At 34.1% G+C, this 14,653-nt stretch overlaps 1 protein-coding gene across 6 annotated transcripts in view; it reads left to right on the top strand.

The window, feature by feature from the left end:
• The window catches only part of LOC123558351 (uncharacterized), a 113,553-nt gene extending 101,691 nt beyond the window's left edge, over positions 1-11,862 (top strand). For all 6 annotated transcript variants that reach the window (XM_053543331.1, XM_053543332.1, XM_053543334.1 and 3 more), the window contains 5 exons: positions 5,821-7,701; positions 8,116-8,245; positions 8,851-8,952; positions 9,353-9,526; positions 9,848-11,862. In XM_053543331.1, the coding sequence (XP_053399306.1) occupies positions 5,821-7,701; positions 8,116-8,245; positions 8,851-8,952; positions 9,353-9,526; positions 9,848-10,114 (2,554 nt within the window). In that variant the 3' untranslated portion in view covers positions 10,115-11,862. The remainder of the gene's footprint in view (positions 1-5,820; positions 7,702-8,115; positions 8,246-8,850; positions 8,953-9,352; positions 9,527-9,847) is intronic.
• Positions 11,863-14,653: the final 2,791 nt, after the last annotated feature.

Raw genomic sequence — 14,653 nt, 5'->3', positions numbered from 1 at the left:
ACAGCTTCCTTGTCATCAGTTTTTTTGCTCACCAACAATTATCAGTGACATAATGTGGATGCTTATTGTTTAACCTTGGCACCAGTCTGCAGAAGAAAGTCGGTAAAACAATAAAACAGTGTCACAGTCTATAATCGCAGGAATTTCTGATGTGAATCCAAGAACAGATTGTTTATTTTTTGTATTCTGCTTAGCTTTTTTTTATATTTGAAGAGAACTTCTCTAATTATAGCATAATAGGTCATGTAGTATTAATGAAACATTATAAAATGGTTTTTAGTTTTACCCAGGTTGACTACTGGTAATTATAAAACAACAAAACTAATTTCACTGAGGCTTAATATTCTGCAATTATTAAGTAATTACGATTTCCTGGAAAGAAGCATGTGAACAAATTCTGAAGAGCTTACATAGTTAAACATTACTGCAAAAGCTATGCTTAGTAAAGAGAAATTAATAAGCCAGTGAAGTTCACAATTAGAACCCATTTTATACCATTAGCATGAAGAGTTTTTGTTGGGAAGTTTTCAGTTTCTGCCGGCTGTTAAATAATATGTTAAAGACAGGTAATGCTGGTTTCTGATGTAATACACAAAGTTACTAACATGAAATAGAAAATATGGGTATTTCAGAATCATAAAATCTGATAGAAAAAATAGCCTTTTATTCCTTGAATATAGCATTTGTTATGATAGAAACCAGTTGCGGATATCAGAACCAGTTGTCTTGGCAATATACAGTAGCTTTGGCGTGAGCTATAAAATGATCTACAGTTTTCATCTTAACCATATAATGAGCAAAAAATCAAACTTCAGGCTCTTTTTTTATGGTACATCAACATTTCAAGCAGGCATAGAAATATTGTGCAAATACATGTTTTTATGTGTGTAAAACGCTGTAAATATAATGAGATAGGAATGATTGGGAAGAACCATTCAAGAATGATAGAGTTTTGAAATGGATAATAGTTTCTAGGCTATCGAAATCAATACAAAGTAAAAAGCGTACTTATAGAAGACTTGCATTGCAGTTTTATAAAGTTAAAAATATGATGTGATTCGGCGGGAGAAAGGAAAACATCTGCCCTCAAATACAATAATCAATGTTTTGTAAAATTGAGGTTTTTCCAACCAATCCCTTTCTTCCTTCTAAATTGTCCTTTGACAGTAAAAAAGTAGTTTTAAGTCTCCTAGCTGGCTTTTGGAATGTAGCAGGAAAAGGTACGGATTTCTGTACTTGATTAAGGTACTTTATTAATTCTTTCTTGTATATTTGAATTTGTTAGATCTTAACGGAACTTGCACAACTTATTTATTATGGCAGTGCCTTTTTTCCAGTTAACTCAAAATGTTAAATTCTAAATGTACATCTGTACGGTGACATTCTCCAGTAACTATGTTACCTGTAAACTATCAAAAGAAAACATCCTGACGAAATTTCAGTTTTTCCGGTTTAGGATTTGAAAATATTTTGTTATCAGCAATTTAAAGTAAATGAACACTTTCTCAAGTGGTTTGACTTCTGCACCTTTGGATGAATCATTCACTATAAAGCATGCATTCAAAATCCAAAAGGTGAAATTTTTAAACAAAGACTGGGACATTCCTCAGTGACATCTAGAAGTTTCAGAAATGACCAGCGTGAAGAATAGAACAATAAACGAGACAATTTTCAAACAATAAAGTTTGCATCAAATTACATTTCAATGCTGCAATGACCATATAAAGCCGGTGGTCTGTACATTTCACCCTGTGTTTATTGGTCAATAACTATATGTTGACCAAAGATAATGACCATGCTTCATTGTACTGATCATCGCCGCGTCCAAAACAACTCCTTTTATGTGTTTCCTAGCTGTTACGATTCCCCGTTGCTGGATTATAGAAAGTTGTGAATAAATTTCACTTTGAAAACAAGGTAGAGTTCAGATACGTTTTACTTGCTGTGTTTCTTAATTTTTAGTAACTTAATAAAAAAAAAATACAGATTTCGATCAGATACTCGTATTAAAATTGGAAAGCTAGTGATCATTTGAATATGTTCAAATTACTGCGGGGAGTAAAATTTTGTCGTCTCATTCAAAGTAATTAAAGGAGATAACTATAAAATGGTTTAGTAACTTTTATGTGATCGTAAATATATTCGGGGATTCAGATTCTCTATACAGGACAAAGCTACAGTGTTTCATTTTATAGCAAACAAAACGATTTGGATACCTTAATATAATAGCTGTAATCGCATATGTTTTATTTCAAAGAGAAAGTGTTTCATGCCAAGTTTTCGGTTCCATGAAATAATTTTTACTGTTAATGTTTATAATAACATAGAAGATTCGTCTGACAGGGGATACCTTCTCTAATTAATTTTGTTTAATTTTACCTCAAGATACGTCATCGGAATGTTTTTTATGTCTTTTTTAATACATTTTCTCGATTTGTGCGGATTGATAAGTAATAATTGGAGAGTTTTGCAATCTGGATTTCATTTACAGAACATGAAAAACCATGAAATAGGTTTAATCTAAATCTGCGTCTTTACTTTTTCTTTATTAACAGCATGAAAAAGTCATGCAAATAGGAAGCTAATGATTGGAAATGTAAATTTTGCAAGAAATTTGAAGCTGGGATATTGACATTTTAATGTGTTGGCTGACACTTTAATCTTGTGGTATTATAGCACCATTTTCTAGTGTGACCACTGCCTGGTGCTGTGCATGGGGCTGATTGTTTATCTCTGCACTGGTTCTACAAGGTGAAAGCCATTAATTTTGCACCTAGTAATCTGGCTCCTAATTCTGAGAGGATTTAACAAAATAAGCACCTTGTTCATGTTCTTTTGCTATTGGATATTGTTAAAGGGAGATTATCAAGTTTCAGCACAGAGGAAGCCTTTAGTGTTGTTACCTACAAGCAAACAATTCGGTAGATTTTAATTGGTGGTGAATTAATCATTGTTTTAAGATGTCTTTGATATGAAATTTGATGGCAAAAAAGATGGACTGTTCCTAAAGTTAAAGAGTTATGATTACATGTATTATTATCAATATTTGGTCATGTAACTTGCAACTTCATAGATAAATTTTATAATGTTATGCGCTGGGTAACATACACGTCATGCTACCATGAAATATGTTATTAGTTCTCATATTTTATCGTTTATGTAGATCTGCATCTGTTTAAACGTGACGCGCATTATTGAATTTTATACCAGACCTCGTTTTTTTTTGTTTTTTGTTTAACAGCAATATTGATAATCTTCCTTTAAAACATGGCGGGAAGTTTTGAAAGTTTTGAATAGGGATGCTGCTGGTGTGTTAAGGAAGGTTGTTTGAACACAAGAACATCTGTTATCTTGAGGAGATTTTTATCTCCATGTTCAATTATAGTTTTAGTAGCAGCAGTTTGAATTTTCCCAGTCAGAATTATAACGGACATTTTTGTGCCATTTGTTGACTTGCCTTTCACATGCATCTAAAGGAGTTTTTGCTGGAAACTGCATCAAGTGTTAACAAAGTGACAGAATTTCATAAATGATGTTTTAATGGAATACTGACTGTGCTAGGAATGTTCCAGAGTAGATGTTTTTACTGGGCTCTAGGGAGAAGTTGGGATAGATAAGCCGGGGAGATATAACAGTTTCATGTTTTCTCTGTTTCCTTAATTGAAGGATTTATAGTGTGTTTGATTGGATTAACAGTGAAAGAATAATATCCTTAGAGAAATCGGGGTACTTTATTTCATCAGTGCATCTTACCTGTGGATAACTATATAACTGGGATAACTATATAAACTTATAACTTCTGTCATAATTGCTCAGTATAAATGAAATTAGAAGCAGTCCAGATGTTAGAATGGTTCTCATTATTGATGTTATTATTTCATATAACATGTAATAGGCAATGTCAATATAGAAGTCAGTGTTCTTAACGATGTTTTCATGCTTTTGATCGTAGCATCATTCAGTGTTTCTGAAAAAATAATGTGTGCTTTTTATCGAAATTTTAGTGCTTCTTAAAGTAAATTTCAGTGGTTTACATGGTACGTTTTTGTGTCATTTGAAGTAAAATGCGTTCTTCTAATGGACTTTGTTTGGTGCAATGCTTTATAAAGTGCTGCTTCCTGAAGCAGGTTTCAGTGCGACTTTATGTTTCCTCTAAATTTTGAACTTGCAATATGTTGAGGAATAATTAAAGTGGATAATGAACTTCTATTTATGTTTTCGGTCCTTTGAATTTATTTTTTACAAAGATATGTTAATATTTTATTACCAGAGTGGCAAGGGCGTGCAATTGAATTAATATGACATTGTAGAATTTATGATATGAACATGGATGGATGAAATAATTGTAACTTATTCTTTGGATTTTAACGAAGTATCGTAGCCAAATGATGTATGCTTACCAGCGATGGGGAATCAGGTATGAAATTCCATAGAAACATTACAATATGTATGTGATGCATGTAAAAGAAAGTTATATAGAAAATTGAATATACATGTATTATCATAATATTTGAATGAGTGACAATAGGTAGTTGGTCATGTATGTTTTGTTTTGGGTTTTTTTTTTTCATATAAGTGTATTATTAAGAAAATATTGTAAATGGTTACTCAAGTTGTTGCGTTACATACTTAAGGAAGACACCTTAATTTTGGCCTTATAAATTAAAAAATAATCCTATAAGTTAGTTTAAATTGCATTGGTGGGTCTTAAAGTAAAGTACATGCAAACAAATTCTGTGGTAGGTGACTAGGTCTGTAATGCAGGTAGCCATTGTACAGATATCAAAAAATAAGTTTGACAGTTATTGTTTATTTATTTTGTTTCTGGCCGAATGACCGACATGTTTCATTATTTTGATACCTTAGAACACTAGCCTTGTGTGAACCTAATAAATCTGTCTCCATTGTAATATATGTGATGAATTTACAATTTATGTTTTATTTGACTTGTATGAGTCACAAGGTTTGTTGTGTGTCGAGTGCATGCGCACAGAATACGTTATGTGTTTTTTATAGTTTTTTTTTACTGTAAACAACAATATTGCATCATACTTAAAACTGTTTGAAATGAGTGTAATCAAACATTAAAAAAAATCATCTAGAATTCCTGAAATTATTAACTCAAGTCTTGCAGATAATATTTAAAAACTTGTCAAGTTTAAATAGTTTAGGATGACACCTTTATTATGATTGTAGGAAATATCTGAAGGTGAGAAATATGCTAATTGACATGCCCAACAATTTTATATATATATGCTCAATTATGAGAAAACCTGATGTCATTTGATTAATGACAGATAATTATCTGGGATGATTCAAACCTCATTGTTGCGAAATCACTCAGCTGTACCTAACTGCTCCTATCAAGCCAAGATCTGTCTAGTGGAAAAAATAAGTAATGGTAAAATCAAAATGGTTATCATTAATAATCATCTCTTATAATATGGCAGATATATGAATTGTTAAGGAAATAAGTATTAATGCACAAGTTTTTAAGTGCAGTGACATAAACATACCAGATTCAATGATTAATCTAGGATTAACTTGAAAAAATGATTTTAATATAATATGGATTTTACTGTTGATGTGTTGAATATCCTTAGGAAACGAAAGAAGTCACCAGAGTTAAAATTTAAGAAATATAAAAGACAGTCTACTAGTTCTCTTAGAATACGAGGATTTTATAAAGTGTTTGTGTGGGTAACATTGTCGTTTTCATTTAAATTTTTAATACATATATTAACTTTTACTCTTAATGTAGGCTTCATATCATTGTGGCAAAGTGTAATTTGCTAATGTTTCATATTTGTGTATTTGCAGATGTGCTGATGATTCCTACGGTTCATACAAGACTCGCACAGCACCTCGGGAGCTCGGTAAATACAAGCGGGCAACCTCAGACAGCAGCTTGTTGAGGTCGCACCAGGAGCACAAACCATTCCGCCCCCATCCTGAACTGAGTAGTCGCGACGTGGCTGAGGTCACACCAAACAAACCTCCGAGAAAGAAGCTTGAGCTTCAGGGACGTAATTCACCGACACAAGGTTATCGTTCAAACAGTCCTGGTATGCACCATGTAGATAATCAGAAACCAGCGCCACAGGTACCAGCATTCCAAGCGGCTGAAGTGAGTACTGTACAACATGCACAAAAATCAATGGCAAAGCCTTTGCCTTTGATTTCAGTGCAGAAGCTGAACTCTCCATCAAGTGTTTCGAATTCGTCTGGAAGTTTCGTAAGCACAGTTGTACAAAGACCAGCCATGAATCAGCAGGAAAAAACGCCAACAGCGGATGAACCTGCTAGGTGTTCAGTTAAGGACCGCATTAAAAATATTGAAGTGTTCAGTCATTCTCCACTTTCCTCTAAAAACCAGCGTCAATCTGGCGATCATGGAGATAGAGGCTCATTGTCACTGGAAGAAAAGGAAATTAATGCTGCCGATTCTTTAGAACAGTTAGAAAGCTCAATAAAAAGTAGTGATAGTTTCAGGGATAGATTAAGACCTGTTGTGAAAAGAACGGAGACAGATAAGACTGTAGATCAGCATGTTCCGTCGGAGCGAGTCAGTACTGACGCTGCAGACAGTGTTAGAATGACTCCACCAGTACCAAATCGGACATATAGGCAGAAACAGCCAAGTGTTCAAAATGAACCAGTGTTTAGGAAAAATTCATTCCAAAATCATAACGCTGCACCTAGACCATATGAAAACAAAAACTCTGGAAGTGTAAATATTCATAATCCATTAAATCAGAATAATTTTGTTAACTATAATCAAGGTTTTGGCTCCGAGTCCAAGAGAAGCCCAGGTCAGTCGGTGCCTGAGCCACAAGTGCCTGCAAGACCACAGAAGCAGAACTTGGGCTCAAATAATGAACAAAACCTTCGTGATCAAAATTCAAGTATACCTAGTCCAGACTCTAGACTGAAACCAAATTACAGTGATGAAAGTGTGCAAAATAGAGACAATACGCAAACATCAGGTGTTTCAAGCGGACAAAAGAGAAACTATGAAAGTTCATTTTCAAGGTCACGGAATCATTCTTCTGGAAGTTCAAATAATTCTCTTGGTCCAGAGAGCCATCAAAGTGATAAAAGTGTTGCTAATTTCCACAATAGGCTTCCACCAAATACTCAGAATGAGCAAAACATGAGAGGTAACTCTCAAAGAAATGATCACAGGGGAGATAACTCTTTTGAACATAGACATCAGCAGTCACATGATCGTAGGTCACCAGGTCAAAGTAGAAACTCTACTAACGAGTCTCGAAATTTGAAGTCGCATTTACAACATGTTGACAATCATAGTGTGAACCGTAATAACAGCCAGTCAGATCCCAGTTCTAGGACAAGCAACTATGACACACAAAATAAAGATTCACCGGATAAAATGCGAGACAGTGTAACAAATTCTGATAAAGATAGGCATGGTTCACAATTAGTCACAGTGAATCATGGCCGTCAGCCGTCTGCCGAAGAATTAGAATGTGATCAAAAGGCACAAGAGCTTGCTAAAGTATTGAAGGACAGTGATAAACAGTTAAGTGAGGTGCTAACGTCGGACAGTAAGAAAATACGCATGCAGTATTTGGATGGTTTACTTCCGGTTGATTCGGATCAGGGCGAGGAGAGACGACCTCGTTCTGGAACAAAAACCGAAGGTTCCGCTGAGGAAAAGAAGGAAAAGACTGAGGATGAGTATGTATCATATCTTGCTTATTGTTAACATAAGTAGTGTACTTTGTTAGAAAGGCTTATTGACATATATTAATTGTATAAACAATGACTGTCTGTATCGGGTTATTACTAGAACTAAGTAAAGTATTATGTACATTTACGATACATCTGCTTTTGTTGGCAGTTGTGGTATTAATCCTATAAAAGACTTTTGCAAATGTTTAGTAATTCCCGCTTTCTTGCAGCGCAAATTCATGCATAAATTGAGAAGTAGCCAAAGATTTGTGGAAAACAACTCCAGGAAAATGCCAGTTTCATGCAAGATTAAAAAAAAACAGGAATAACTAATGTGGATTTTGTACCATTTAAAATAAAGGTACTCTTCATTAATTGAGAAATATTTGTCATTTTAATGTATTTTATATTTATCCACAGGCCAACCTCACCTATGCCATCTAACTACTATGTGTCGCCACCTAAAGCTATGATTGAGCTGGAAATAAGAAAGTTTGGGGATCAGCTTACACAAGACATCGGTGATAATGATGCATTGGCACAGAAAAAGGTTTGTCAGGATTATATTTTTTAATTTAGAACAAAAAATGCACTACAGCTGTAAGTAGAGATCTGGTGCATTATTAGGGCAGTGATACCTTTTTCAAGTATTTTTCCGTAGTGAAATGTTGGTGAATTCTCGATGTCTGATTTTATCATAATTATTTATAATATAAGCAAGTCTGAGATCAGTTTTATGTGTAACCATTTATAGGAGTAGTTGTTTTAAAACATTGAACCTTACTCTTAACTGCCTATACTTCATTTAACTCATTTCTCTAGTTACTTTGATAGACCTGTTTATCCTTTTGCCTGCTAGCGGCGAGTGATTCTGCCTTTGCGACCAGTGCAGACCAAGATCAGCCTACACATCAATGCAGTCTGATCATGGTCTGCACTGTTCGCCATTCAGTCAGTATCTTTTTGGTAAGCACCCCTTTAACAGTTAATGGTACTGTCCAAATTGAAAGATGGACAAGTTTATTTTAGAAATTTAGCAGGATAAGGGTGAAAAAGAACAAAAGGTTTGATGTCTTGATATTAAAGCACACATTTGCCTTCCCAGAATTTGGAACAATACCTGTATATAAACATTGTTTCTTTGATTTTTCATAGGAGGAGCTGTTACAGCGTATGGTTAAAAAGGTTGATATCCTCAAAGAAGACAAGAAAGAACTATTGATTGACATAGATGATAATGAATCACTTGGAAAACAGGTAAAAATTGAATATTTTGCTTAAATCCTGGCAATTTTTATGTGATAAAGTAAATTGTTCAACTTCACACAGTAATATTTAAAAAGGGAAGAAAGGTGTAGCATATAAATTGAAGATGCATTTGTGTCGGAGATTGTTAATGTATTACGTAGCAGTAGTAAATTTTATATTGATCATTTGCTTTGGGTGTTACCAGTGAAATGGTTAATAAGTGCATATTTCATTGTGTAATATAATTAGAAATCATGTGCATTATATTAAGAAAACATGCTGTCAATTGAAGTTTGTGATAGGAAAATGCCTGTTAAAAAAAGTTCTTTAAATTTGATTATCGAGTTCACTGTAAAATTGAGACATCAAAGAATTTCAGGTCATAAAATTTACATCTATATTATTTCAGGTTGTAACATGTGTTGAGAAGAAGTGCCGTAATCAGCAGGAGAAAGATAAATACAAGTCATACATCGAGGATATTGACAAGATTATTCGTCTCCTCCTCAAACTGTCTGGATTGTTGGCCAGGGCAGAGAACACCATACAGGGCCTCACAGAGAATGCAAATGAAAAGATCAAGGTATGATCTTTCGAAAATATGTAAACATTACATACATTTTCTCCTTTTGTGCCTGTATACATTTGTCAATCTTAGATGTTTGACTTGAATTAAAAGAATTAAATTAATTTGAAATACACTAGTACATTTTGATGAAGTTTATAAAATTGCTTTTTTAGGTAAACAGTACTCATTAAACTTGAATCACACTTTTTCATGGCAAGCATTGATTAATATGAATTTTTTATTTGGATATTGTAAGATTTTTACGTTTTGGAGCCGATTAACAATACTGATGACTTTGAACAATTTATTACTCTTGACTTTGTCTTATTTTCACAGAAAATGACATATGATAAGAGAGATCGCCTGTACCAGCAGCATGAGGATGCAAAAGAGCTCAAAATTGACATTGACCGGCGTAGCGAGCAAGTGGAAGCGATATTACTGGAGTGTCTGTCTGCGTCAGAACTGGACGATTATCATTACTATATCAAAATGAAGTCAAAATATACCATACAGATGCAAGAACTGGAGGATAAAATCACACTCGGCAATGAACAAATAGCTGCTCTCCAGAAAAGTATGCCTAGCAAACCTAAGTCATAGTGAAACGACAGTGTTGACTTACAACATATGTTAAAGTGGTGCAGATAGTTTTGTAAATTTAAAACATGTTAGGGATTCAGAAGAAATAAATTGTTACAAGACAATCGTGTATACTAAAACACAGTACATGTGTATATAGAATACAAGAAAAAATGTGCAAAAAAATAACAGCTCAATGGTGCTTTTTTTTTGTGAGACTAAATTTCCTACCCTTAAAGTTATAGGCAAAACTGGAGGGTATTCCAAATGAAGAAAAGGAATATTATTATTGAAATCCCTTTTTTATACAGTTGGAAAGGGTATAAAATGGAATGGCAGTCTTTTTTTAAAAAATTGAGAGTGTTTGCAGAATGAATTAGCAGTGATTATAGTGGTTTATTGGAGAATATGACAGTGTTTTTTTTAAAAGGATATGATGGATAGGGCAGAGATTTATAAAAGAATGTGGATGAAATGCAAGCAAGGATAGGACAGAAAAAAATAGTGAGTTTAAAGGTAGAGAGACTGCAAAAGAAATAAGAGAAGTCTATATGAATCCTGGTTATTATACCAAAGTCTTTCGATTAAGAAAACCATTTCATTTAAGAATCATGAGAAAAAGTCTAAATGAAAATGGCTTTTAAATATTTATTTTTGATTTCTCCTTGATGATTATTTTATTTATTTCGAAGTCTCTTTAACCGAGACTGTGTAGGCATTTAAGGGGAACACAACTGTGTATTCGAGAATGCATTGAGAGATTGTATAAATACATGTAGATAAGTATATATATTACTTAAGATGATTTTTGGTGAGAAAAGGATAGAATTAAGTCCTTGAGAGGAGGGAAGCTATAAGCTGCCATCTACATGTATATTACATGCATTCATGTGATGTAAATTACATGTTTTTACATGTATACATGTGATGTAGTTATTATGCGTGTACATGTGATGTAAATTACATGTTTACATAAATTGTAAAGTACATGTTTGATATTCATAAAACTGACATAAAATCATGTTTTAACATATCTTGTCATTACTGACTGTACTTTTAAATGTAACTAAACAAAGTGGGACCAAGTCCCTTATCAAATGTTTTCTTTATTGAATAAAGTGTATCCATTTTTTTTTCCTGCATTAATTTTTAAAAAGTTTCACTCACATTTTTAGTTGCCAATCATATTTGGAACGTTTTTGTTTTGTAGGATCTGTATATATGTATATTGATGAAAGTGTGTATGTATGTATAGATTTGTACAGTAGTACATCATTATTCTAAAAAAATGGGGTATTTCATAGGTTTTTACTAAACATCTATAGAAATGTTAAAATTTTTATTGTCATACCAATATGTGATAAATAACAGTGCTAATACTTTCGTTTCATCATATAATTGTTAAATGTTTTTTTCAGACTTTTGAATACAGTTTCAATGTCATAAATGAAATGAATATTCTGTAAAATGGATTTTTCCCCATATCTTGAAAAAAATTTATATTTTTTTACCAATTTGAAAAATATACAATCTATTTCAAATACATTCCATTAACAAAATTACAAACCTCATTTTGAGCAGTTTTCCTATCTTGTAGTTCCAGATTTTTCTCTGTACTGTTGGTTTGAATCGAAATGTTACATGTTTTATATGAATTATCTTGCAGGGGATAATTCTACTGTTAGCACATTTTACAGAAACTGTCATGTTTGTCAATACAAAAACAGCAACGTTCATCCAAATAAAAAATAAAAATGTGTGTAATCTAATATGATTTTGTTTTTTATTTCATTATGGCGACGCGTTAATATACCTGTGTGAGTCGACACAGGGACGTCAAGAAAGCTTTTGGTAGATGATGTCTTAATTAAAATGGGTTGACAAAAAATACCGGTCAATAAAATTGATTAGAGCACCAGATGAATTGACAGAATGAGAGGACTTTACACCACCACTTGATCCCTTCCCGTTTTGCTCCGACAGCTGGTCATAATCACTCGACTTTTAAAAAAAAAGGTCGGAAGCATGAAAACATTTGTAAAAAAAAGAAGAGAAATACGATAGAAAATGAGTTAGAAATACTCTGATCAAATATAAAATGTTTTCAATTAACATGAAAAAGGTTTTGTCATACATTGTAGGATGAAATATCTAGTGTACAACGTGTCGTCTATTGATACAGTTTGGGCTGCTAGTGTCAGTTTGTTTTAAGTGCTGTTCAAATATTGTACTGAATCTACTGATACAGATTAAGTATGTGTGTAGTCGCCATCAGTTGCCCGTATAGGTGTCTCTTTCAAAAGAACATTGTGGATAACGCAAGAATTAGAAAATGAGCATATTCCAGAAGTTTCCCCTGATTCTTCAATCTGTCGCATGTAAATCTTTCCTAAAGAATGCTATTAACTTTAATTTGGGGAGAATTGGTAAAACCGTTACATATTCTGGCATCTTGCTACTCAACCATGGTGTCCATAAGGATGAAGTGTACAACACTCCCTCAAGTTGTACCTGTGCAGAATGCTTTATATTATAAAGATGAAGTGTACAACACTCCCTCAAGTTGTACCTCTGCAGAATGCTTTATATTATAAAGATGAAGTGTACAACACTCCCTCAAGTTGTACCTCTGCAGAATGCTTTATATTAACCACATGCAGCACTGCAAGTCATTTATAAAAGATTAAGTTATGAAAAGTGATTGTGCGCACATCAAAAGGGAGACAAATGTTTCACCAGTTGTATACACACATCAAAGTCCACTAAACATTCTGGCACTTTCACCTCAAGAATGAAATGCACTATTAAACTAAGGATGTACTCGTTCCTCATTTCCTGTAGTATAAATGTACAATGTTCTCCAAGCTAATCCTACTTTTAGGTCACATTTCTTGTACATTTATCCGACTACAAAGTTTAATCCTAGTCCGACCAGTCTTGGAAATGTCAGTTTAAAGACCAAGCTCCCCAAATAGATACAGATTTATATAACACCATTTTTTCCAACTAAAGTGCTTTACATACAAACATTTAGCAGCCTCTTAAGGGTTTGAAATTCATCCTCAATCTAGCAGGTACCCAGGGAAAGAGTGGGAGAAAGTGCCCAAGAACAGGGTAAGTTTTAGATACAGCATGTTCAGCTGACTTAGCCCAGCTCTGTGAATACATGTAGACATTTTGGTTCTTCAACATACTTAGTGCAGTGCACCTACACACTTGAAACCCTCTTTCCTTAAAAGAACCAGTACTGTACTAGACACTCGAGGGCATCTCAGAGATTTCCAGTGCCTGGACTTTGAACCACGGACATCATTAATGACAGTCGAGGATGTTGCCACTAAACCACCAGCCATACCAAAGAAAATTGGTCCCAGAAGAAATTGAAGAGTATTCTTTCAATGCTGGTGATTTGGGCAAAGTCTATTCTTTTTTTATAACCTGCAACCAAGATGTAGTCCGTTTGGTACTATATACATTAATGAATACAAATTCCAAGAATCTATTAATAATAAGTGCCAATTACATTTTCTTTTCGGACCAATTCTCTTCAGTTTAGCCACAAGCTGGGAAAGCATTTCTGTCTTTTGTTCTGCAAGACTAAGGTTTCAAATTCCCTCCTATATGAGCAACATAAATAGATCGGTAGTCAAAATGAACATGTTGCACAAGCGTAGTGAGGAAAATCATAAGCTCTATTCACAGCACAAGTTTTTTACGACAGACTTTGTTGCAATGGGTGTATAATTGCAGCATGAAACAGAGCTCGTAGAACACGACGTTTGAAATACTGACCTCAAATCAATAATTAAGGGTCATTTACCAGTCATAAGTAAACTCCTTATCAAATGTGATCTTAGACCAAAGCATTCTCTAGTTATTTGGCAAAAAAAGTTATACTGTTCTGGGTCAGTGACCTTGACCTTTGACCTAAAAATCAATAGGGGTCATCTGCTGGTCATGATCAACCTCCCTATTAGGTTTCGTGATCTTGGGCCCAATCATTCTCGAGTTATCATCAGAAACAGTTTAAACTGTTCCAGGTCACTGTGACCTTGATTTTTGACCAACTGACCTCAAAATATATAGGGGTCATCTGTCGGTCATGATCAACCTCCCTACCAACTTTAATTACCCTAGGCCCAAGCGTTCTCGAGAAATCGTCCAGAAACGGTTGTACTGTTCCGGGTCACTGTTACCTTGACCTTTGACCTACTGATATCAAAATCATCAGGAGTCATCTGCTGGTCATGACCAACCTGCCTCTCAACTTTCATGATCCTAGGCCCAAGCGTGTTATCAACTGGATCCCATTTAACTATTTTGGGTCACTGTGACCTTTGACCTACTAACCTCAAAATCAATAGAGGTCTTCTGCTGGTCATGATCAACCTCCCTATCAACTTTCATGATCCTAGGAAAAAGCGTTCTCGAGTTATCATCCGTAAATGGATTGGTCTATGGACAGACCTACCGACCGACCAACATCTGCAAAACAATATACCCCACCTTCTTTGAAGGGAAGCATAAATATATTCCAATTTGGAAATGCTTCTGGCCAGA

This window comes from Mercenaria mercenaria, chromosome 5 (genome assembly GCF_021730395.1).
Source record: "Mercenaria mercenaria strain notata chromosome 5, MADL_Memer_1, whole genome shotgun sequence".
Lineage (NCBI taxonomy): Eukaryota > Metazoa > Mollusca > Bivalvia > Venerida > Veneridae > Mercenaria > Mercenaria mercenaria.
Note: the sequence above shows the minus strand (reverse complement) of the source record. Positions and strands in the feature narration are given on the sequence as shown.